Source organism: Acipenser ruthenus, chromosome 14, assembly GCF_902713425.1.
Source record: "Acipenser ruthenus chromosome 14, fAciRut3.2 maternal haplotype, whole genome shotgun sequence".
Lineage (NCBI taxonomy): Eukaryota > Metazoa > Chordata > Actinopteri > Acipenseriformes > Acipenseridae > Acipenser > Acipenser ruthenus.
The window spans coordinates 31,935,737-31,958,883 of NC_081202.1; the positions used below are offsets into that span (position 1 = coordinate 31,935,737).

The 23,147-nt window shown below is 40.9% G+C and overlaps 1 protein-coding gene across 4 annotated transcripts in view; it reads left to right on the top strand.

Annotated features, from left to right (window-relative positions):
* The window catches only part of LOC117419811 (non-muscle caldesmon-like), an 82,973-nt gene that overhangs the window by 55,506 nt on the left and 4,320 nt on the right, over positions 1-23,147 (top strand). For 3 of the 4 annotated variants that reach the window (XM_058986371.1, XM_058986370.1, XM_058986372.1), the window contains 14 exons: positions 1,212-1,361; positions 6,036-6,456; positions 7,347-7,391; positions 7,597-7,641; positions 7,740-7,784; positions 8,249-8,373; positions 11,290-11,560; positions 12,401-12,547; positions 17,137-17,180; positions 17,369-17,450; positions 17,925-18,062; positions 18,735-18,827; positions 20,563-20,649; positions 21,110-21,159. In XM_058986371.1, coding sequence (XP_058842354.1) covers positions 1,212-1,361; positions 6,036-6,456; positions 7,347-7,391; positions 7,597-7,641; positions 7,740-7,784; positions 8,249-8,373; positions 11,290-11,560; positions 12,401-12,547; positions 17,137-17,180; positions 17,369-17,450; positions 17,925-18,062; positions 18,735-18,827; positions 20,563-20,649; positions 21,110-21,124 — 1,708 coding nt within the window. In that variant the 3' untranslated portion in view covers positions 21,125-21,159. The remainder of the gene's footprint in view (positions 1-1,211; positions 1,362-6,035; positions 6,457-7,346; positions 7,392-7,596; positions 7,642-7,739; positions 7,785-8,248; positions 8,374-11,289; positions 11,561-12,400; positions 12,548-17,136; positions 17,181-17,368; positions 17,451-17,924; positions 18,063-18,734; positions 18,828-20,562; positions 20,650-21,109; positions 21,160-23,147) is intronic. The other variant, XM_058986374.1, reaches the window with a different exon arrangement.

Genomic DNA, 23,147 nt, shown 5'->3' on the forward strand with positions numbered 1-23,147 from the left:
CAGCCAACCCAACCTCCGTCCAGACCCTGAAGTAGTTAATTATCTCATTTTACCTGTTAAACCTGGAGTGGACTGGCCCGCCTGGTTTCGAGTTTAAAGTCTGGCCGCGGTCACTCAGCACTGTGTATTTTCGCTCTGTTGAAATTTAATAATTGATTTTAGGACAGCTCTGGTTCGTTATTTATTTGACACTGCTGATTCATACAAACCCTGACTGCCAGTAAATGGCCATGAATGCCCTTTACCCCAAGCAACTTTGAATCCACAGCATTGTATTTGAAATAGTTTAAAAGAACAAGCATACAACCAAGACAGGGGAGGAGGGGGCAGTGATGCCAGTGTTAGTGCTAATATGAAGTAATTTAGCAAAACGGTGGTTCAAGCAGGGAACTCACTTTAACCTTAGATCACAATCACGTAAACATCAAGCATATTTTAGCTGCTTCCAATACCAGATGAAATCATCAATCGAATAGCTAGAATCTTATTTGACCCTCGATAAACAATACATCCAATGATTGGCAAGGAAAGGATTTATATCTTACCTCAATCCACTACATCCCTGCTGTGCGCCAGAGTTCACCTCCTCCTCCCCAGCCTCCACCTGCTTGTTGGCTTCGTCTAATGGGAAGGGCAGCTATCTTGACCCCCTGCCCATGGCTTCCCTACAGTCAGCCTCTCCACTTATCTGCAAGCTAATCTATGGGCAGGGGTACCTCGTAAGGTGAGGCCAATGAAACGCAGTGTCAAATATGTATAATGTGGTAATGTTGTGTAGTCTAAATTTTAATAAATAATCTTATCACATGAGTTTTCTGACTGAAATAAGAAGTTCCATTTTAAAGCCTTGGTTGGAACACCTTTAATCGAGTAAGTTTTCTCTAAAACAGACTACAAACTGATACTTACAATGCACATACAAGGGAGAAGAACCACAATGATCCAGATAGACCCCAAAGTTAAACATATTTCAACTCACCTACTGTTTAAGGTCAAGAAAATACCATTTATTGAAAAAAAAAAAAATAACGGTACCCTCAGGTCTGAAGAGGATAGAGCTCTGTATTCAGGAGCCATAGTTAAGAGACCATGCTGTTTGTGTTCTGCCTTATAACCTAAGTATAAAGGGCCACCTTATAAAGGGGGAGCACTGTATATATGTGTGTGTGTGAGGTTGGTGACTATATGCTTTGCTTCTGTTTGTGTCCCAGGCTGGCGTTCCAGAGGACTGATGAGGATGACGAGGAAGCTGCCCGCGAGCGTCGGCGCCGAGCTCGTCAGGAGCGCCTGCGAAACAAGGATGAGGGGGAGGAGACAAGCAGCATGAGCAGCGACAAGGTGGAGATCAACAACCAGAACAGGTAACCTGATCCCCTTTCCCCTCTCCCTCCCTCTCCCCTCTCCACTCTCCCTCCCTTTCCCCTTTCCCCTCTCCCTCCCTCTCCCTCTCCACTCTCCCTGCCTTTCCCCTCTCCCTCTCCCCTCTCCACTCTCTCTCCCTTCCCCTCTCCCTCCCTTTCCCCTTTCCCCTCTCTCTCCACTCTTCCCGCTCTCCTTTCCCCTCTCCACTCTCACCACTCCCCTCTCCCCTCTCTCCTCTCCCCTCACCCTCTCACTGTTCTCCTCTCCACTTTCTCTCTCCCTCTCTCTCCTCCCCTCTCTCCTCTCCCCTGTTCCACCTTTAATTGAAGGCTGTCTTTGTGTCCATTTGTGATCACTTTAATGCAGTCGGGTAAGGGTAAATATATCCAGACCCTTATTCCAAATGACAAAATTGACCCAATTAAACCACCTTCTTCTCAACCAGAATCTGGGGGATTTGTGCACCTCTGCGTCAGCGCATGGTGTTTTCAATATCGGAATCGGGTGAGGCGCCTATCCGTCTGTACATCACTTACATCACATCCATACACTGGATCGAGGTCTTGGTATCTCATTTTTCATGACACTGATAACTTAGATTTTGTATTTACTGTTTACAGCTGTGGCTTAGCATCACCTAGAATTTTAGGCTTGAGTCATAATTAAAAAAAAAACAACAAAAAACTATATGAACATGATTTAGCATCATGTAATCAAACTACAAAATGGTATCACAAAAGTCTACTGGAAGTCATAATAGTAGTATAGTATTTCATGTTAGATTTCAGTTTTTGTCAGTTTTTCATTAGTATATGGAAAACTACAAAGCGTTTTTTAATTCAATATGTTAACATAACATTATTCAGCAGGTTTCATTCGACTTTATGAAGCAAAATGAGTTCATTCTATAATAATAATAATTTATTTCTTAGCAGACATCCTTATCCAGGGCGACTTACAAGATATCACGTTATTTTTACATACAATTACCCATTTATACAGTTGGGTTTTTACTGGAGCAATTTAGGTAAAGTACCTTGCTCGAGGGTACAGCAGCAGTGTCCCCACCGGGAATTGAACCCATGACCCTCCGGTCAAGAGTCCAGAGCCCTAACCACTACTCCACACTGCTGCCTATAGGATGATGCAACACTTTTGTCAATAGCTGTAGGTCTAGTGAATGTCTAGGGGACTGGTTCCAGTGTAGTGATTAGTTCCCTTTGTAGAAGTCAGCGGCTTTCAATGAGAACCCGCTGTTCTCATTGAAAAGCTTTTTTTAAAGCTCCTGCACTGATAGTGGAAGGATTATTGCCCACATTGTCAAACAGGGAACAGAAAAGCCAGAGCACTTGTTTTTATGTTTTAATATATATATACAGCTCTGGAAAAAATTAAGAGACCACTGCAAAATTATCAGTTTCTCTGGTTTTACTATTTATAGGTATGTGTTTGGGTAAAATGAACATTTTTGTTTTATTCTATAAACTACTGACAACATTTCTCCCAAATTCTAAATAAAAATATTGTCATTTAAAGCATTTATTTGCAGAAAATGACAACTGGTCAAAATAACAAAAAAGATGCAGTGTTGTCAGACCTCGAATAATGCAAAGAAAATAAGTTCATATTGATTTTTAAACAACACAATACTAATGTTTTAACTTAGGAAGAGTTCAGAAATCAATATTTGGTGGAATAACCCTGATTTTCAAGCACAGCTTTCATGCGTCTTGGCATGCTCTCCACCTGTCTTTCACATTGATGTTGGGTGACTTTATGCCACTCCTGGTGCAAAAATTCAAGCAGCTCGGCTTTGTTTGATGGCTTGTGACCATCCATCTTCCTCTTGATCACATTCCAGAGGTTTTCAATGGGGTTCAGGTCTGGAGATTGGGCTGGCCATGACAGGGTCTTGATCTGGTGGGCCTCCATCCACACCTTGATTGACCTGGCTGTGTGGCATGGAGCATTGTCCTGCTGGAAAAACCAATCCTCAGAGTTGGGGAACATTGTCAGAGCAGAATGAAGCAAGTTTTCTTTCAGGACAACCTTGTACTTGGCTTGATTCATGCGTCCTTCACAAAGACAAATCTGCCCGATTCCAGCCTTGCTGAAGCACCCCCAGATGAGTCCAATTTTCAGCTTTGCCCAACACCTGGTCGTCTAATGGTTAGACGGAGACCTGGAGAGGCCTACAAGCCACAGTGTCTCGCACCCACTGTGAAATGTGGTGGAGGATCGGTGATGATCTTGGGGGTGCTTCAGCAAGGCTGGAATCGGGCAGCTTTGGCATGAATCAAGCCAAGTTTTTTTCTTTGCATTATTCGAGGTCTGACAACACTATATCTTTTTTGTTATTTTGACCAGTTGTCATTTTCTGCAAATAAATGCTCTAAATGACAATATTTTTTATTTAGAATTTGGGAGAAATGTTGTCAGTAGTTTATAGAATAAAACAAAAATGTTCATTTTACCCAAACACATACCTATAAATAGTAAAACCAGAGAAACTGATAATTTTGCAGTGGTCTCTTAATTTTTTCCACAGCTGTATATATATATATATGATTTTTCAATTTAGGTTTTTCGTTAAGTATATGGAAAACTACAAAACGGTATGTAACATGACATTATTCAGCAAAATTAGTTAATTCCATCGGGTGATGCAACACCTTTGGCCATAGCTGTATATTTCTCTCTGTAAGGATATTCTTTAGCACAAGTTTTGTAATCTCAGGATGTTTTAGTTTTGCCTCTTTGGAAATACCCTCAGCTCAAAAGGACTAGAGGAAGCGATGAAGAGGGGAGTTGACAGGGCTGAAAGGAAAGTTTATAAATAATGCTAATGAGAAAATTACAAATGTTATATAAGTCAAGCAGCATTTCCTGGACAGGGAACAGCTGTACAGATCACTGCAGCTCGTAAGAGGACCCTGTTTTTCCACAATTGAAACTACAGCATTTGAAAGCATGGATATGAATGTGGTCTGCTGCCACTGCACAGTGGCTTCTTCATGCCTTCATGATAACTGATCATTCAAGAAAACCCATCAATGAACCTGTATACAGGCCAGCATGGTTGGTGCATGAATGGACGCCCAGGCAGTGAGATTTCAAGTCTAACGTGGGAGCTGCGTTAGCATATTGTAATGCTGGGTATTTATTCAGTTGTGATACATCCTTCATACAGCATTCTTGAGCATGAGTTATTGAGAGCACCACAATCTGGGAATACAGAGGCGCCTGTTTGTGTGTCCATACGCCACGCTTACAAAACTTTTTTCAGGATTGTCAAATTCTGTATATACAGCTGTGGCATAATATATACGTTTGTTGCCGACACTTGTTTCACCTTTGAACTTTAACCCCTCGTTGTATTGTAGTCATTCTTTAATTAGCTCCGTCACCCTGTTGACCTCAGATCTGTTTAACGATTTCCAAACCACATCATTTTTTTTTGCACATTTTAAAACCATTAAATAACACTAACTCTGTCAAAACTGCAGACCTATCTTAACTAGCTATTCCAGCAAACAAATACAGTACCTGCAATGATCGTTTCAGGGATAGCAAGAGATTTCATGATCAAGTAGTCTGAGTGAAGTTATCTGGCAACAAACTCCCCATCCCCAGTTGTACTGCTTTCTTAGAAAAAGGAGAACATTTCACGGTACTTAGAAAAAGGAGAACATTTCTACTTGTGAGATGTCTGGCTCAATAAAATATTTAGCATATTTTTTCAAGACAAGGTGATTATCTATTCAGATACCATGGTATATAATAAGTAAGAGGTCTGAGAGAGGAAAAATGGGCAATACAATCCTCACCCCTAGTCTTGCTGTAAATCATTTGTTGTTGTCATAATTTGTGCTGGTACTGTAGCTTCTAAAGAGCCATTGTATTGATATTCCCCAGATATGGAGCTGTTAAGAGATAAATGTGTTGAATGTGTAGTTGTTTAACATCTCCCTATTTTATATGTTTCTTCTATTGGAATTAAGAACATAAGAACATAAGAACATAAGAAAGTTTACAAACGAGAGGGGGCCATTCAGCCCATCTTGCTCGTTTGGTTGTTAGTAGCTTATTGATCCCAGAATCTCATCAAGCAGCTTCTTGAAGGATCCCAGGGTGTCAGCTTCAACAACATTACTAGGGAGTTGGTTCCAGACCCTCACAATTCTCTGTGTAAAAAAGTGCCTCCTATTTTCTGTTCTGAATGCCCCTTTATCTAATCTCCATTTGTGACCCCTGGCCCTTGTTTCTTGTGTAAGAATTGTGTAAGTCCTCAATGTAAATGCAAGTTTGTGGAGGTTACTGATAAAGACATTGCTTATTAGGGTATAATATATAGAGGATGTCTGTGTGTTGCAATCTCTTGTCGAGATATATTTTACTAGTAGTGTGTGTGTCAAATGCATGAATTGTGTTTATTAGAAGGATGAGAGGAATGACACCCCCCGAAATTGGTAATTATGCAGAAAATGCCTGTTTCGTATTGCATGCTGATTTTAATGTTTAATGAAATATTACACTGACTAATTGTTGTATTGAGCGAATCACTCTGGGTTAATCGAGTAACAGGGTCACAAGACGTCAAAGAGATCAGCCACTTGCGGCACTGCCCCGTACTACATCATTGCTGAGATTCGAGTTTGTGTTTGTCTGTTTAGTGTGACGGAGGAAGAGCAGCAGAGCGCCCCTGTGGGCCCCCCTCCCCCCCAAACTGAAGACGAATTTGCTGTCCAGGTCAAGCTGGACAAGCGCGAGGAGCGGCGCCAGAAGAGACTGCAGGAGGCGCTAGAGAGGCAGAAAGAGTTCGACCCCACCATCAGCCTCCCCAAGGAGAACAACCGGGAGAAGGAAGAAGAAGAGGAGGAGGAGGAGAGGGGCCGATACCAGCAAGAGGAGGAGAAAACCAACCAGCGTAACGCCTGGAGGGACAAAGAGGAAGAAGAGAAGGTAGAGCCAGCCCAGGAGGAGGAGGAGGAGGTGGAGGAGGAGCAAGAGGAACCACAAGAGGAGCCAAAGGAGGAGGAGAAGCAGGAGGAAGTGGTAGTGGAGAAACCGAGGCGATCTTACATGACTCCGGAGGTACGCGGCTGTTTTACACCCTCTTCGGTAGAATTAGGAGTTTCATTGGCCCAGTTTATTCTTTGCAGATTTTCAGCTTGAAAAAAAGGCCTTATTTCTGAACATAGACACACAGTAGGGTGAAATGCTTGGGTAAATAAAACAAGCTTCACATATTAAAACGCTTTCATTTTGTATGCATTATTATTATTATTATTATTATTATTATTATTATTTTATTATTATTATTATTATTATTTATTTCTTAGCAGACGCCCTTACCCAGGGCGACTTACAGTTGTATCCAAAAAATACATATCAAGAATTACAGTACATGCCATATTGGTATAAAATTGTACATGTATTTTACTGTTTAAAGGCCCTTCACTAATCCACCGTGTGTTTTAATATTTCATTATTTATGATGTGTCAGGTAGCTACAGTTTTCAAGTAATTTGAACCCTTGTTTATCTCTGTGTCACTCTTATATTTTGCGACCTGTACACCGAGAGAACCGCTTACCCGATTATGATGAAAATTTAAAAGGGTATTCTTTAGAATGAATTAAGAGTATCAGAATCTGTGGATGTCTGGATTCACCTGTCCATCTGTCAGACTTTCATTTTTCCATGTGGATACTGTGAATGCAGGTGATCTACTCTTTCATGTTGCTTGTTAGGTATTAATTAAATGAAATAAAACATTTATTACTAGATACTAATTCTGCTGTACATTACATTTTATTTTCAAAAAAGTAATTTAAATGTTTTTTTTTAAATTTGTTTTTAAATAAGTAATTTAACAAAGGGTTTGGTTATGGTTATCAGCACACTCCTTTTACTAATTACTCTGGTTTTGCGTCAGCAGTGAACGGGGCGACTGTAACTGACAGGTCTGTTCATTTATTGCAGGACGTCATCGAGGAGAAGCCAAAACAATTTTCCAAGAGAGATGAGGTGTGTTTCTATGAATGCTGTTGTCTCTTTTAACTCCTTAAATCTCCTTAAGTCAGTTTTTTTTTTTTATCTCCTTAAGTCAGTTTTCTTCCAACAATTTTTTTCAAGCGTTCAAATGGCAAGCTCTCGATTTTGAGCATTGGTAAAGTGATTTGAAGTATTTCGTAACAACAGCTGACGTGTTTTACTTATTTCCGTTTGGCAGGAAGTGATTGAGGATAAACCGAAGCGGTCATACGAGAGAGCGGAGGTACGAAAAACATCAAGAAAAAAAACCACAAACAAACATGAGCTGTGCTATGTCCCGAGCAGCGCCATTTTAATCCCATTTTTGTTTCAACCCAACAGGAAGTGGTCGAAGAAAAGCCTCGAAGATCTTACAAGGATGAAGAGGTATAAATGAGTTTGTTTTATTTTTTATAAGAGAGAGAGAGAGAAATATGAGGGGTTTGTTTTAACCCTTTAAGGTACAAGGCACATATATATCCTGCAAATAAAAATGATGCTAACTTTCTTATTTTTAATGATAGGTTGGATCTGGTCATTCAGATTGTCCGTTTCCTCCTTATGATACTTGAAGAAACCGTTTGAACTACCACTCAATTCCTTGGGTACCTTAAGGTGTTAAAACACAGATCAAGAGAGAGAGAGAGAGATTAATTCAAGACTTGACATCTGTTTGTTAAGTCAATAACTTATACCTGGTGAATTTGACAGGCATTTACCACAGCAAATGCTTCAGTTCTAGACAGGGAGGCCATTTATCTCTGTGTTGTTCTGTGTCCAGCTTATTGACCTTTACAGTCAGCCCACTGCAGCTTACTGAGGTGTCTGTTCAATGTGTCTTCTCTGCTCAGATCCATGTGGAGAAGACAAGCAGGGAGGTTGAGGTGATCAACACCCCAGCGCCCAAGCATCAGAACGGGGGAGACTTCCACGAAGGCACCACTGACAGGCAGAAGAAACCCGAGCGGAGCCTCAGGTAGCTGGTGGGGATTTTGATTGACTTGGGAGGGATTCACACACAGCACTGGGGCCTATTTGTGCTTTACTATTCTCAGAGACTCGGGAGGGATTCACAGCACCGGGGCCTATTTGTGCTTTACTATTCTCAGAGACTCGGTAGGGATTCACACACAGCACTGGGGTCTATTAGTGCTTTACTATTCTCAGAGACTCGGGAGGGATTCACACACAGCACCGGGGTCTATTAGTGCTTTACTATTCTCAGAGACTCGGGAGGGATTCACACACTAAGCACCGGGGTCTATTAGTGCTTTACTATTCTCAGAGACTCGGGAGGGATTCACACACAGCACCGGGGTCTATTAGTGCTTTACTATTCTCAGAGACTTGGGAGGGATTCACATACAGCACCGGGGTCTATTAGTGCTTTACTATTCTCAGAGACTCAGGAGGGATTCACACACAGCACCGGGGTCTATTAGTGCTTTACTATTCTCAGAGACTCGGGAGGGATTCACACACAGCACCAGGGTGTATTAGTGCTTTACTATTCTCAGAGACTCGGGAGGGATTCACACACAGCACCGGGGTCTATTAGTGCTTTACTATTCTCAGAGACTCGGGAGGGATTCACACACAGCACCGGGGTCTATTAGTGCTTTACTATTCTCAGAGACTCGGGAGGGATTCACATACAGCACCGGGGTCTATTAGTGCTTTACTATTCTCAGAGACTCGGGAGGGATTCACAGCACCGGGGTCTATTAGTGCTTTACTATTCTCAGAGACTCGGGAGGGATTCACACACTAAGCACCGGGGCCTATTAGTGCTTTACTATTCTCAGAGACTCGGGAGGGATTCACATACAGCACCGGGGTCTATTAGTGCTTTACTATTCTCAGAGACTCGGGAGGGATTCACAGCACCGGGGTCTATTAGTGCTTTACTATTCTCAGAGACTCGGGAGGGATTCACACACAGCACTGGGGTCTATTAGTGCTTTACTATTCTCAGAGACTCGGGAGGGATTCACAGCACTGGGGTCTATTAGTGCTTTACTATTCTCAGAGACTCGGGAGGGATTCACAGCACCGGGGTCTATTAGTGCTTTACTATTCTCAGAGACTCGGGAGGGATTCACACACTAAGCACCGGGGCCTATTAGTGCTTTACTATTCTCAGAGACTCGGGAGGGATTCACACACAGCACCGGGGTCTATTAGTGCTTTACTATTCTCAGAGACTCGGGAGGGATTCACAGCACCGGGGTCTATTAGTGCTTTACTATTCTCAGAGACTCGGGAGGGATTCACACACAGCACCGGGGTCTATTAGTGCTTTACTATTCTCAGAGACTCGGGAGGGATTCACATACAGCACCGGGGCCTATTAGTGCTTTACTATTCTCAGAGACTCGGGAGGGATTCACAGCACCGGGGTCTATTAGTGCTTTACTATTCTCAGAGACTTGGGAGGGATTCACACACAGCACCAGGGTCTATTAGTGCTTTACTATTCTCAGAGACTCGGGAGGGATTCACAGCACCGGGGTCTATTAGTGCTTTACTATTCTCAGAGACTCGGGAGGGATTCACACACAGCACCGGGGTCTATTAGTGCTTTACTATTCTCAGAGACTTGGGAGGGATTCACACACAGCACCAGGGTGTATTAGTGCTTTACTATTCTCAGAGACTCGGGAGGGATTCACACACAGCACCGGGGTCTATTAGTTCTTTACTATTCTCAGCTCACCAGCTCTGAAATAGCAGATAATGAGGGACGGTTTTCAATACAGCCACTTATTGGGGTCATTCAAGTCATCTAAAGAGCAGAACAAAATATCAATAAATATAAGATTGTGATGAAATGGACACTAGAATATTAAAAACAAACAAAAAAATGTTAAAGTAATATATATATATATATATATATATATATAAATAGAAATATATAAATAGAAAAGGAATAGTAAATATGTATAAATAGAATACATTTAAATAGAAAGGAATAGTAGATCGTTACATCATTAACTATGTAGTAAATGACATCACAAACACATTAATAGATTTAAATAGAAATACGTGAGTGTAGTTACCATGGCATCAAAGCCTAGAAGTACCTCCACTGTTTGTGTTCAAACACACTTTAAATTTACAGCAGTGTCTGGGGATATGTATGTGTGGGCTTCCTTCACAGAGAAAGCCAATATGAGCATGAATGTCTCTCTCGTTATTACCCTCACTGGAGAGCCATTGTGCTGGTGATAGGGCATGGTTATGCTGCACTACACATGAACTTTACATCTATCAAGAGATCCACTTATCCGCTTGAAAACTGAAAAGGACATTTGTTAATTGACGATCTCAGTGTCTGGGTGAATATGGTTGTTTATCGATATGTTGTTTTTGCATTTATCTTAAGCTATGGCCAAAAGCGTTGCATCACCCTGTAGAATTAACTAATTCTGCTTCATAAAGTCGAATGAAATCTTCTGAATAATTTTATATTAACATATTGAATTATATACCGCATTGTAGTTTTCCATATACTTAATGACAAAAATTGAAAAATGTAACATTTCAAAATCTAACGTGAAATACCGAGCTACTGTTACGGCTTCCGGTCGACTTCTGCGATATCATTCGGTGGTTTCTTTGATTACATGATGTTAAATAAAAGATCTAAATTATGTTCATGTAGTCTTTTGTTTTTAAATGATGTCTTAATCCTAAAATTGTAGGTGATGCAAAACCATTGGCCACAGCTGCAGGTTAACAAGGTCCATTCATTTTTAATAGAGGAGAGTTGATGCGGTAAGCAGAGCTGTTACCTGATACAGATCTTGGCTGCCTCTGTGTGTGTGTGTGTGTGTGTTGCTGACTGGCTGACTGACTGTGCCGTGCCTCTGCGTGCCCCTTCTCCCCTCAGTCGCGGCGGCCTGCACTCAAACCTGGATCCCGTGGAATCGGAGCAGGACTCAGACGCGGCACGCCAGGAGGCAGAGCGCAAGCTGGAGGTGCTGCGTCGTAGGAGGGACGAGACGGAGAGCGAGGAGTTCCACAGGATGAGGCTGAAGCAGCAGGAAGCAGAGCAGGAGCTGGAAGAGCTGAAGAGAAAGAGGGAGGAGAGGAGGAAGGTGCTGGAGGAGGAGGAGCAGCTCAGGAAGCAGGAGGAATCCCAGAAGAAAGCCAGGGAGGAGGTGAGGGTGCAGGGGGGAGGAGGAGGTCAGAAACACGGTGGGGGATTTCAGGGAGAGCAGCTGGGATTCCTGTGGAATTCCACTGGACTTCATTACACATCTGATGTGGCCAATGAGAATAACTAGGAAGAAAATTATTATGAATGAGGGGAAATTCCAAAGCTGCGTTCTCCAAATTGTTATAAGAAAAAAAAAAACAAACAACAACAATTCTGAAATAATACTTCCACAGAATGGTATTCAGAGGTATTAGATGTGATTCATTTACGGCACAGAGCATCAGCAACACATCTGAGAATGTTTGTAAAAATGGGAAAGGGTTATTAATCTTATTAACAAAGCCAAACACACCTATCTGATATTATTTCTCCAAATGTGATAATGTCATATTTCATGATGCATGTTTTTTTCCTGTACATTGCATGAACTGACATCATGATTTTAGAAGTGCTTTCGAGCTTCAAGTATTCAGAAGTTACTCCTATGAAATTCTACTGGGATGCCTATACATTTGCAGACATTGCATAGTTTTGAATGAGTTGTATGAACATGCAACTAAGACACCTGTATGGAACCTCATGAAGTGAAGCTTTACACTACCAATGCTATTTAAGACTGGTCTCCCTTAGGAATGACATATACATGCGTGTAGAATTATTGAGCAGCTTTGTTTAAATGTGCTTGAAACAGAACAGGAGGGCAGCAGATCTGGAAAATGAACTTCTAGCAGCTGATAGAGTAATGAGAGCTCTTTCTCTCCCTCTCTCTGTCTCTCTATCCCTCTTCCTCTCTATCTCCCTCTCCCTCTCTCTCCCCCCTCTCCCTCTCCCTCTCTCTCAGGAGGAGAAGAGGAGAATGAAGGAGGAGATTGAGAGGAGACGGGCAGAGGCAGCTGAGAAGAGACAGAAGATCACTGAGGAGGTTTCCCCCGACGGGGAAGGCAAGAAGCCGTTCAAATGTGTCAGCCCCCGGGGGTCTTCACTGAAGGTTAGAGCCACTCAGGGAAGGGGGTCTCTGTTTCTCTGTATGCCTGGGACAGTATATTTTACACATTAAAAAAAACGAATATTCTACAATTTAGCATTTACTGTTTTTCAGGTAAGCATTTAAATATTTAAGAACACTTGTATAATATCTCTAGAGAAATGCGATTTTGAATGTGACAACACTATTTTTGCTGCTTTAATAAATATTTTTGAATGTTTAGTCATGAAATATCTGGAAATGCCTGTTATTATTTACCATGAAAAAAATACAGCCCTACTCTTGACTTTACGAACAGTGCTTCAAACTCAGTGGCAAACAGATCATGTGACCTACAGCAAAGGTACCAGGATGCAGCAGTTTATATAGTGTTATTGTTCGGGAAAAATGGTATAATGGCTTATTTCTCTGCCTTTCACAGTCTAAAAATAGGTATTTCAAGGTATTTATTAAAGCAGAAAAAATAGCATTGTCACATTCAAAACTGATCATTTACTCTATAGTTATTATACAACAAATGTTCCTAAATATTTAAATGCTTACCTGAAAAACAGTGAATGCTAAATTGTAGAATATTACATTTTTTATGTCCACCAAAATACAAATACAAATATTTCCACTCTTTGATGCAGCTGGTGTCTTTTTCATTGAAGACATTTTAAAGAAATTGTGCAGCTCTATGCGGTGTGTGTTCAGTCATTTACCGGAGGCAAACTAAACCGTCTGCCAGGTTCCTAAATGCAGGGTAACAGGTAGTGCATCAATAAGGCAAACGTTTGTTGTATTTATTTGGTTAAAGAAAAGGGCTTGTAAAGAAGAGGTCCCTGGTTCAAATCCCACCTCAGCCACTGACTCACTGTGTGACCCTGAGCATGTCACTTAACCTCCTTGTGCTGCGTCTTTCGGGTGAGACGTAGTTGTAAGTGACTCTGCAGCTGATGCATAGTTCACACACCCTAGTCTCTGTAAGGTGCCTTGGATAAAGGCATCTGCTAAATAAACTAATAATAATAATAATAATAATAATAATAATAATAATAATAATAATAATAATAATAATAATAATATTCTTTCAGAAATGGAAATTCACAGGGAACTGCATACACATTTCAGATAAATCGTGAAATCCGTGATAACTGAAAAAATGTCTTTTAGTTATTACTGATATAGCTGCATATCCCAAACTAACAAAAATCAAAGCAAAAGATTTTTTAATGTGGGGCTGTGACAGTAATGCTCATGCTCTGAAGAGGTACGGACAGGGATTGATTAGAACACCATTAAGCAGGAAACAGCTGCAGTTGAACAGCAGACTAACATGTCTCTGTGTTCTTGATCCTTTCCACAGATTTACTTTATCGTGCTGTTCACTGTATGTACCTTGCATGGCGTTTTTTCAGATGCAGTGGCTTGACTTTTGTACCTGTTGGTCATTGTTGATCATGTTTATTGCTGGTGTGAGATACAGACTGCAGTGGATACTTGTGCTCTCTTGAAGCTGTTAGAACAGTACAGCCCTGTATTGTGTGTTTGCATGCCTGTTTTCTTATTTGCATTAATGACATTATCACCGGTCCCTTATATCTGTGGTGAGAATAAAACATGCAGATTCAAGTGCCAGGCTCTGCCATCAGAGCTTAAACTACTGTGACTGTCTGTGTCAGCCGGACTCCTGTGGTCTATGAAAAACGCTCATCCAATTCTGTCTGTGTCAGCCGGACTCCTGTGGTCTATGAAAAACGCTCATCCAATTGTGTTGAAACTTGGTACTGACAGTGCTTGTTTCAATTTCTTTTGACCTCTAGTGGGTTAACTGAGCATTTGCACGAAAGTTCAATGTTTTTTAAAACTGCAGTGTCCCACAATCCTCTTCAGTTTCTCCCTAAAGCTATTCCCCAGTGTCCGTGTCCATAATTTAGACTTCTGTCCATCTTACTGCAGGCTTACTACGGTCCAGTTTGTTTACATTCCTCGTCCCTTAAAACTTACCTGCCACAACAGAATTCTTCCATCCAAACATTGGTAATTAATTGCAGTCCTTATAAAAGTTTACCACAGTATTATTTCATAGTATTTTGTTAATTTCCCCTTGGCTTTTCCCATGGTTATACTATACATTTGCCATAGTTTACCTTTAGTGTACCTGTCTGTGCTTTACACTGCTTTCCTGTGCTTTACCATTACTATGCTTAATGCTTTATTACACTTTGCTATGCTTTTACTATGTGAAACTTTACCATGCTTTCACTATGCTTTATTACACTTTGCTGTGTTTTTACTATGTGTATCTTTACCATGCTTCACTATACTTTATTAAACTTATTGCTGTGCCATTTACTATGGGAAACTTTTTTTTTTTTTTTGCTAGAGTAGAATAATATAACCTTACACAATTAAGGTACAAGGGACACACGTGTCGCTCAAATACACATTATGGTAACTTTCTTTAGTTTTGAAATGAGGTGCACGAAACAGGGTTTAAAATGTACTGACCAAATTGTCAGTTTCCTCCTTGTGATACTTGATTCACTCTCAAATGTATTTTAAGAAGAAACCGTTTGAACAAGCGCTCAGTTAAATGGTTGAATACCCAGTTCTTCCATTGTGAGTGCAGTAGAACAGAGACTGAAGCCAAAGCAAGGGATATGCAGCTGCGCTGGATCCGAGTGCTGCACAAAAAACACAAACACGCAGGGACTCTGGGGAGAGATCATGGACAAATATGGCAAAGGAAAAAAAAGGGCTTGAAACTCGGGCATTTCCTGTGAGCGCTATTTAAAGAACTCCCATTACTTCGGCGACGGCTGACATTTTCCTTCAGGACCGTTTTGAAGCAATGATCTGACCTTCGTCATAAATATTTTCCACTGGTTCCCACAGCCAAGGACATGTTATGCTAAATAGTTTTAGAGTGTAAGGCTTTCCTGGTAATAAAAAAAAAAAAAAAAAAAAAAAAGCTGGATGCTGGTTCAGACTATTAAGAACCCATCAATGAATGGAGTGTACATTCAATCGTATGTCGATAATGACAGACTTCAGTGATCTTTCATGTAAGTCGCCTTTTGCGGGTTGTACCATGGCTGCCGCGGGTCTGCAGGTTTTAATGTCAGGTTTTATCAACGGAGGTCACATGGTCTAAATCCTCTCCTTCAGTCTTTAATTAACTCCTGTTTTTTTTAAAGTAGAACAAAATCATGTTAATGTTACAAAATGAAAAACAAAACACCTTGAGACACTTAAAAGAACCTGAAATGTATAACTTCACTGTTTGGTTCTAGTTTTGTAAAATTAACAGGTGTTTCACCTCTTTCAAAAAAAACTGGAGTAAATTAAAGACTGGAGTAAACGCTTTGAAAATATGGCCCTCAATGTCTTATGTTGTATTGTAAGATTCCTAAATCCTTCCAAAACAGTGGCTGCCAGCTGTAGTGGGCTTGTATCAGACAGTGAATCACCTGGGGATCAAACTCAAACTGCGCAAGTTTGAGTTTGGGACAGCAGATACTAAACAAAGACACACCTGGTCCGAAATTTATTTTATTATCCACAGAAACCAGGCAATCCAATACTTTATACCGACAAAAGCAACCAGTCCTGTACCTGTCAACTACCACATGGTAGAGCATTCAATCGACTCTTTATCTGCACAGACTAACGAGCTGCAGATATATTGTGTGAGTCCTGTTTACCTAACAGACTCCCTATATTTAGTATCCAAGCTCTGCAGGTCTGAAACAGGCCACTCGTTCAATACTGCAGCACTGCTGCCATCTGGTGTCCTCACAGGGTCGTTGCAGGACGTATAGTTATTCCTCATTTAGTTTTAGTGTTGGTTTATTTAAGCAGGGTCAGTTCAGTGCCTCATGGAATAGTGGTAGTAACAACACCTTTTTTATTTTATTTTGCGTAGCAGGTTTTATTAAGCGATTAATCTGACACACAGACGGTTGCTTAAGAACCTGTGTGGAGAATGAAGCAGAATGTAAAGGGATATTATTAGAATCCATGTTGCTGACAAACATTGATTACGAAAATAAATCTTCAAATATGTTTTTAATTAGGATGTAAGTGTTTAAAGGTTTAAACTGTAGTTTCAAATGTAAACCAAAAAATAAACGGCATAGTGTTTTACCAAACGTTGAATTAAAAATGTCCTTTTTAGATTTTTTCAAAATGTTGATTCATTTATAGTACAAAACTACTGTAACTGAATACTCTGTGTCTAAAAGGTTAATATATATACATATATATATATATATATATATATATATATATATATATATATATATAATAGTAAATAGTAGAATTTACTATGATATTTAAAATACAATACAGACAATTCAAAAACAGCAAACAGCTGTATATCTCAGGAGAATCAGGATCACAGGATTCTCATCAATACGGTTGCTGTCTTTTTAAATTCTTTTTTTAGTGAGTGCCTGCATGATGTTTGGGTTTATTTTGTGTGTGTGTGTTCGGTACATGCAGTGTGCTGTCTATCAATAGAGACATTTGAGTGCATCATAATAATAATAATAATAATAATAATAATAATAATAATAATAATAATAATAATGCATATGTATTTACAGATTGGCGAGAGGGCAGAGTTTTTGAACAAATCAGTCCAGAGAAGGTAAGTTAGTTACTCTGCTCTTTACTGCTGTATAAAATCAGCTACAGCGAAAAGTTCAGCATCACCTAGAATTTTAGGATGGAGACATAATTAAAATATATATATATATTATATCTTTTATTTATCATGTAATCAAAGACACTACAACATCGTAAATGTCTGACGCTCTGTTTCTGTTACTCTGGCAGCAGCAGTGTTAAGAGCTCGCACCCGACTCTCCAGGTCTCCAAGATTGACAACAAGCTGGAGCTCTACACCTCTGCTGTGCAGGTAAGACCAGAAGTGACAGTACACCTGTGTTGTGCAGGTAAGACCAGCGCTGACAATACACCTGCGCTGTGTAGGTAAGACCAGAAGTGACAGTACACCTGCGCTGTGCAGGTAAGACCAGAAGTGACAGTACACCTGCGCTGTGCAGGTAAGACCAGAAGTGACAGTACACCTGTGCTGTGCAGGTAAGACCAGCGCTGACAGTACACCTGCGCTGTGCAGGAAAGACCAGCGCTGACAGTACACCTGCGCTGTGCAGGAAAGACCAGCACTGTCAGTACACCTGCGCTGTGCAGGTAAGACCACCGCTGACAGTACATCTGCGCTGTGCAGCTACAGCTGGCACTGCGCTGTGAGTCTACAGCTGGCACCGGCTTGAGGCGGCCTTACTGTGGCCCCTGTTGACTCCTGTGCTATGTGTGCCCCCTGCTGGCCGCGAGACCTAATGTACTGCATGCTGCTCTCTTTCACCAGACCAACAAGGAGATCAAGCCCTCCAAGCCTGGGGCGTCTGACCTGCCTGTGGTGGGAGAGGGGGTCCGTAACATCAAGAGCATGTGGGAGAAAGGAAACGTCTTCAACTCCCCCGGGAGCCCTGGATCCCCCAACAAGGTAACACAGCACCGGGGTACTAGAGTACCTCTTATTAGCACGAGCTAAACAAGGCTTATTATCACTAGCAACATTATCACCGGCCCCTATTTAAAGCAACGTTCAAAGGGCTTTATTAGCTAAATCAAAATGATCACTGGCTACATTGCAAATGAGTGTAAGCAATCCATTTTCGTACCTATTTTTAGCACTAGCAATATTCCCACTGCCCCCCATTTTAAATAAGTGCGAATCAAAGCTTTTAAACTCATCATACTTTCTCACGCACCAGCAGTTCTGTGCTGTATCACAGTGGTACCGGCCCCTATTTAAAGCAACGTTCAAAGTGCTAATGAAGGCTTTATTAGCTAAATCAAAATGATCACTGGCTACATTGCAAATGAGTGTAAGCAATCCATTTTCGTACCTATTTTTAGCACTAGCAATATTCCCACTGCCCCCCATTTTAAATAAGTGCGAATCAAAGCTTTTAAACTCATCATACTTTCTCACGCACCAGCAGTTCTGTGCTGTATCACAGTGGTGCGTAATAAAACCTTAATACCTCTAATACAAAACAAACTAACTGTGTGCCCTCTATTGCTATAGTGTTTAGGAAGGGGTGTGTTAGACTGCATTCCTAGCTGAGCTGTGCTGAGCTCTAACCACTTCATTCTCTGCTCCTTGCTCCAGGAGACAGCTGGCCTGAAGGTCGGGGTGGCCAGTCGCATTAATGATTGGCTGAACAAGACTCCAGAGAGCAAATTGGCAGGAGGCAAGCCCGCGGTAAGTGTGGTTTTCAACATGCTGCTTGTCACCAGCTCACTCCCTCCAGTGCTGGGGGCTTCGGAGTCCTGGGGCCGTATTACACAACTGTTTCCTAAGTTAGTCGTGTCTACAATTGCCTTAAGTGTTTCATCTTATCCTAACATTCGTTAGGAAATCCTAACTTTAGGTTGGAAATCCTACCTAAAGCTAATCTTATCTGTAAAGGACTGATCGAATCTGGATAGAGGTTACAGCTCAAGCTTCAGGTAGCTTGGTGAGATGATGTGATAGATCTTGTTTCCTTTGGTTGATCTTAATGTGAGTTAGTCATAGTTTGGCTGTGGTGCCATACCTATCATCTGGAAATAGACATTTAAACATCAATAAAGACCTGAAACGTTGAATGTTTTTTTAATAATTCTACATACCTTTGATTGAGTGTTTGATTGATTGAGTGTCCAATCCTTTTCCTGGTGGGCCATTCCACTCCAGGTTTAACAGGTAAAATGACATAATGAACGACTTCAGGGTCAGGGTGCAGGTTTGATTTGTTCAATTAAACAATTTAGAACAGGGTTGGACCAAAGACCAGGAGTCGAAGGGCTGACTTTGGCCAGGCGCCTCAGGGGAAGCAGCTGGTTGCTTAATGATGGGGAAGTTGAAGTTGAATGGGTGCAAACCTCTCTGCAAGCAAGGCATGTAAACAGAGCACTTTCTTTAATTTCGCATGGTACCAGATATTATTCCTTTAACGGTACTTAGCTGGAGACACCTGTATTAAGAGTGTATCTATTTTCACCAGCAGTCTGCATCTCCTGTCATCTTTCCTATGCTAATCTCCTGCCTGTTTCTCTCTCTTTCCACTAGCTGATCCCTTTCCTTCTTCCCGGTGTTCATTCTTGCACCCCTGTCTTCCTGGAGAGCCAGGCCCCTCTTTCCTTCATGCTCTCTGCTGCAGTTCTGTCTCTTTCCTGCTGGACTGGGTCCTGAACAGAGCTGATCACAACCTGCTTTCCTCAAGGTGCAGTGACCCCGACTCTCAAACTGAAAACCAAATCAACACTGGCCTTTTACTTCTTTTTTTGACAATTCAGTTGCAGTGAAACCTCTGTTACAGTGAAACCTTTTTGTTATTAGGGACGGTGCTGATATAGGGTTAGAGGACAGAGAACGACTGCGTATGAGGCTGAAAGCAGAGGTCTGTTTAAGTGCTATGAGGGTCCTGCAACCCATACACAGACGCTCACAGTCCTAAAACTATTAAAATATAGCTTTATTAGTAATACACAAGTTACAAATCCAGCTATATTGTTTTGTAATCATTGCCAGCCTTTATTGAGTCCATTGTCAATTTCATTGAGGAAGAGAATACTCTTAAGTGGCTGAGGTATATGGTCCGTTGTGATGTCATCATTTTGAAGGGACTTTGCAGTTGAATGGGATTCCGAGAGGTGCCTCAGGTATGATTTTATAAAGCAGGTGACCGCCAGAAGGTGAAACATGCTCTCTGATTGGCTGAAAGTTCTATAGTATTGTATAAGTAATGTAGTATCATGAAACAGTTCTAGAAAATAGTTTTTATTATCAAAAGCGCTTGCACATTCAATACCAAAACATTATTAGAAGGATGTCCACCAATGTGACTGGCTTCTTCAAATGAACCCAGCTGTATAATATTTGCAACTGTATGGCCAAGGAACACAGACACCAGCGCTGAAGTCTTTGTCATCTGTTTCGTTTGTTCCTCTTGTAGGATCTGAAACCTGGAGATGTAACCAACAAGCGCAGCTTATGGGAAAACAAACCTTCTTCCCCAGATAAATCAACCACCCCTGGCAAGGTAAACGCAAAGAGAAACTCATACTTTCACAGTATATATATATATATATATATATATATATATATATATACACACACATACACACAGCAGTATAGTAATTTAAATTTCAGTTTATCTACTCCATATAGTGCCTTTCATCATGTCGGTTAAAACAGAACAGAAGTATGCAGTATTAAAAAGTATTAATTATAAAAATAACAATAATTATAATAGTAATATCCATAACAATAAAACAAAATCTAAATAAAACAATTGAAAAAAACAAGAAGTGAATAAGAATGATAGAAGATCATGAAGATCACAATAACAAGCCATTGAAATGCAGAAGCAATTAAAAAGTACAGGTAAGAGGCAATGCAAGCAGTAAGCTCACTGGTTATATGAATTCTGTGGTGTGTGATGATGCCCCCAAGTCCGTAAATAACAATGCATTTTGTTTGTTTGTTTTTTCTGTTTAAAGATTTCTCTTAGATAGTTGGCTTCATCCCTTTCTCATGATGTGCAGAACAGGTAAATATTGCCAGTGGATTCCTGTTCCCTCAGGGTGACCACATGACTCCATGTTCACCGGGACAGGCTGGGACAGCTCAGGCTTGTTAACTCCCATCGCAGTGCATTCTGGTAAGCGTAGTCCTGCTTCTCTTAAAGAAAAGAAACAAGAGACACGTCAAAAGTACCAGAATGCATTGGGGTGTGAGTTGAAAAGCCTGAACTGTCCCAAACTGTGCGAGTGTACCTGGAGTCATGTGGTCACCCTAAGCATGCTGCATGGGTGGAAATTATTATTATTATTATTATTTATTTCTTAGCAGACGCCCTTATCCAGGGCGACTTACAATCGTAGGCAAAAACATTTCAAGCGTTACAATACAAGTAATACAATAAGAGCAAGAAATACAATAACTTTTGTTCAAGTAAAGTACAAGTTTGACAAACCACAATTCAATAATACAGCAGGTAATAGTGATAGTTACATCAGGATATGATTAAATAGTGATAGTTACATCAGGATGTGATTAAATACAGTACTACAGGTTAAAAACTTGGCAGATTACAGTATTCTGAAGTACAGGATTAAATGCAGTAAAATAGGGGCTGATAAGAGCAAAATAAAGCACATTTACATGAAGGGTGATAGTGTCCCAGGATACAAACAGAGGAGTTCTACAGGTGCTCTTTGAAGAGGTGAGTCTTAAGGAGGCGCCGGAATGTGGTCAGGGACTGGGCAGTCCTGACATCTGTAGGAAGGTCATTCCACCACTGCGGAGCAAGGGTGGAGAAGGAGCGGGCTTTGGAGTCAGGGGAGCGTAGCGGTGGTAGAGCTAGTCTTCTAGTGCAGGCGGAGCGGAGAGGTCGAGTGGGGGTGTAGGGAGAGATGAGGGTCTGGAGGTAGCTGGGTGCAGACTGGTCAAGGCATCTGTAGGCTAGTACAAGAGTCTTGAACTGGATGCGAGTGGTGATCGGGAGCCAGTGGAGCGAGCGGAGTAGTGGAGTAGCGTGGGCGAAGCGAGGCAGAGAGAACACTAGGCGGGCAGCAGAGTTCTGGATGAGCTGGAGCGGACGGGTGATTATATGATTTGATTATATTTCTTTGAAATATAATCTGAAAATATCCCAACCAAAGCACTGTGCACTGTTTGTGAATGGTTCCGATAAGTTTCAATGTGCATATTGTTTTAACTGTGTCCAAAGCAAAGTACCCAGAAAAGCTAAAAAAAAAAAAAAAAAAAAAGACGCATTTGGCCAGTAAAAATGGTCATGCTTTTTATTTCTTTTCAACTGGGCATTAAGTACCTTAAATCACTGTGTATCATTGCATGGTATTTCTTAAACGCTAGCCTCAAACCTAACCTTAACCATCATAATTAACAGAGAATTCAAAGTAATGAACTCATTGATTACTCTGTGATTGTTGCTGATTTTGTCCGGTTCATATCAGGCTGGACCCTACATTATTATCCAGACAGTTTAGAAAGTGTCTCTGATGTGAAAGAACTGAATTAAGTTCTAATAATAATCAGGGAGTGGGTCCCCAGTTTTTTATGTCTCTCGCTGTATGAATCTGAACAGTCTATGTAGATATTTATGAGGCATATTTCAGAAGTGTACTGGTAAGGGCTAATAAACATATATTGCCGGTACGCACTGAATACCTTCTCAAAGCAGAAGGGAATGTTGCAGCACTATGGAACTTATAATAAAACATATAGGAAGCTATGGATAGTAAAACTTAGGGGAACTGCCTGAATGCTTTGTGTTCATGGTAAGCAGTCTGACGTCTGTTAAACCTGCACTTTCATCACATGACACAGTTACTGGCACAGCAGTAGCACCGTCTCTCACATTGTATATTCACTTTTTTGACAGCAGTGAGCAAATTTATTAGAACCTCAAGATTTATCATTTATATACTTTATATACCTACCTGCATGAAAATTTTCAGTAAGTGATTAGTGATATAGAAACAATAGGCACTCATGTGTGAAAATGTTAGACCA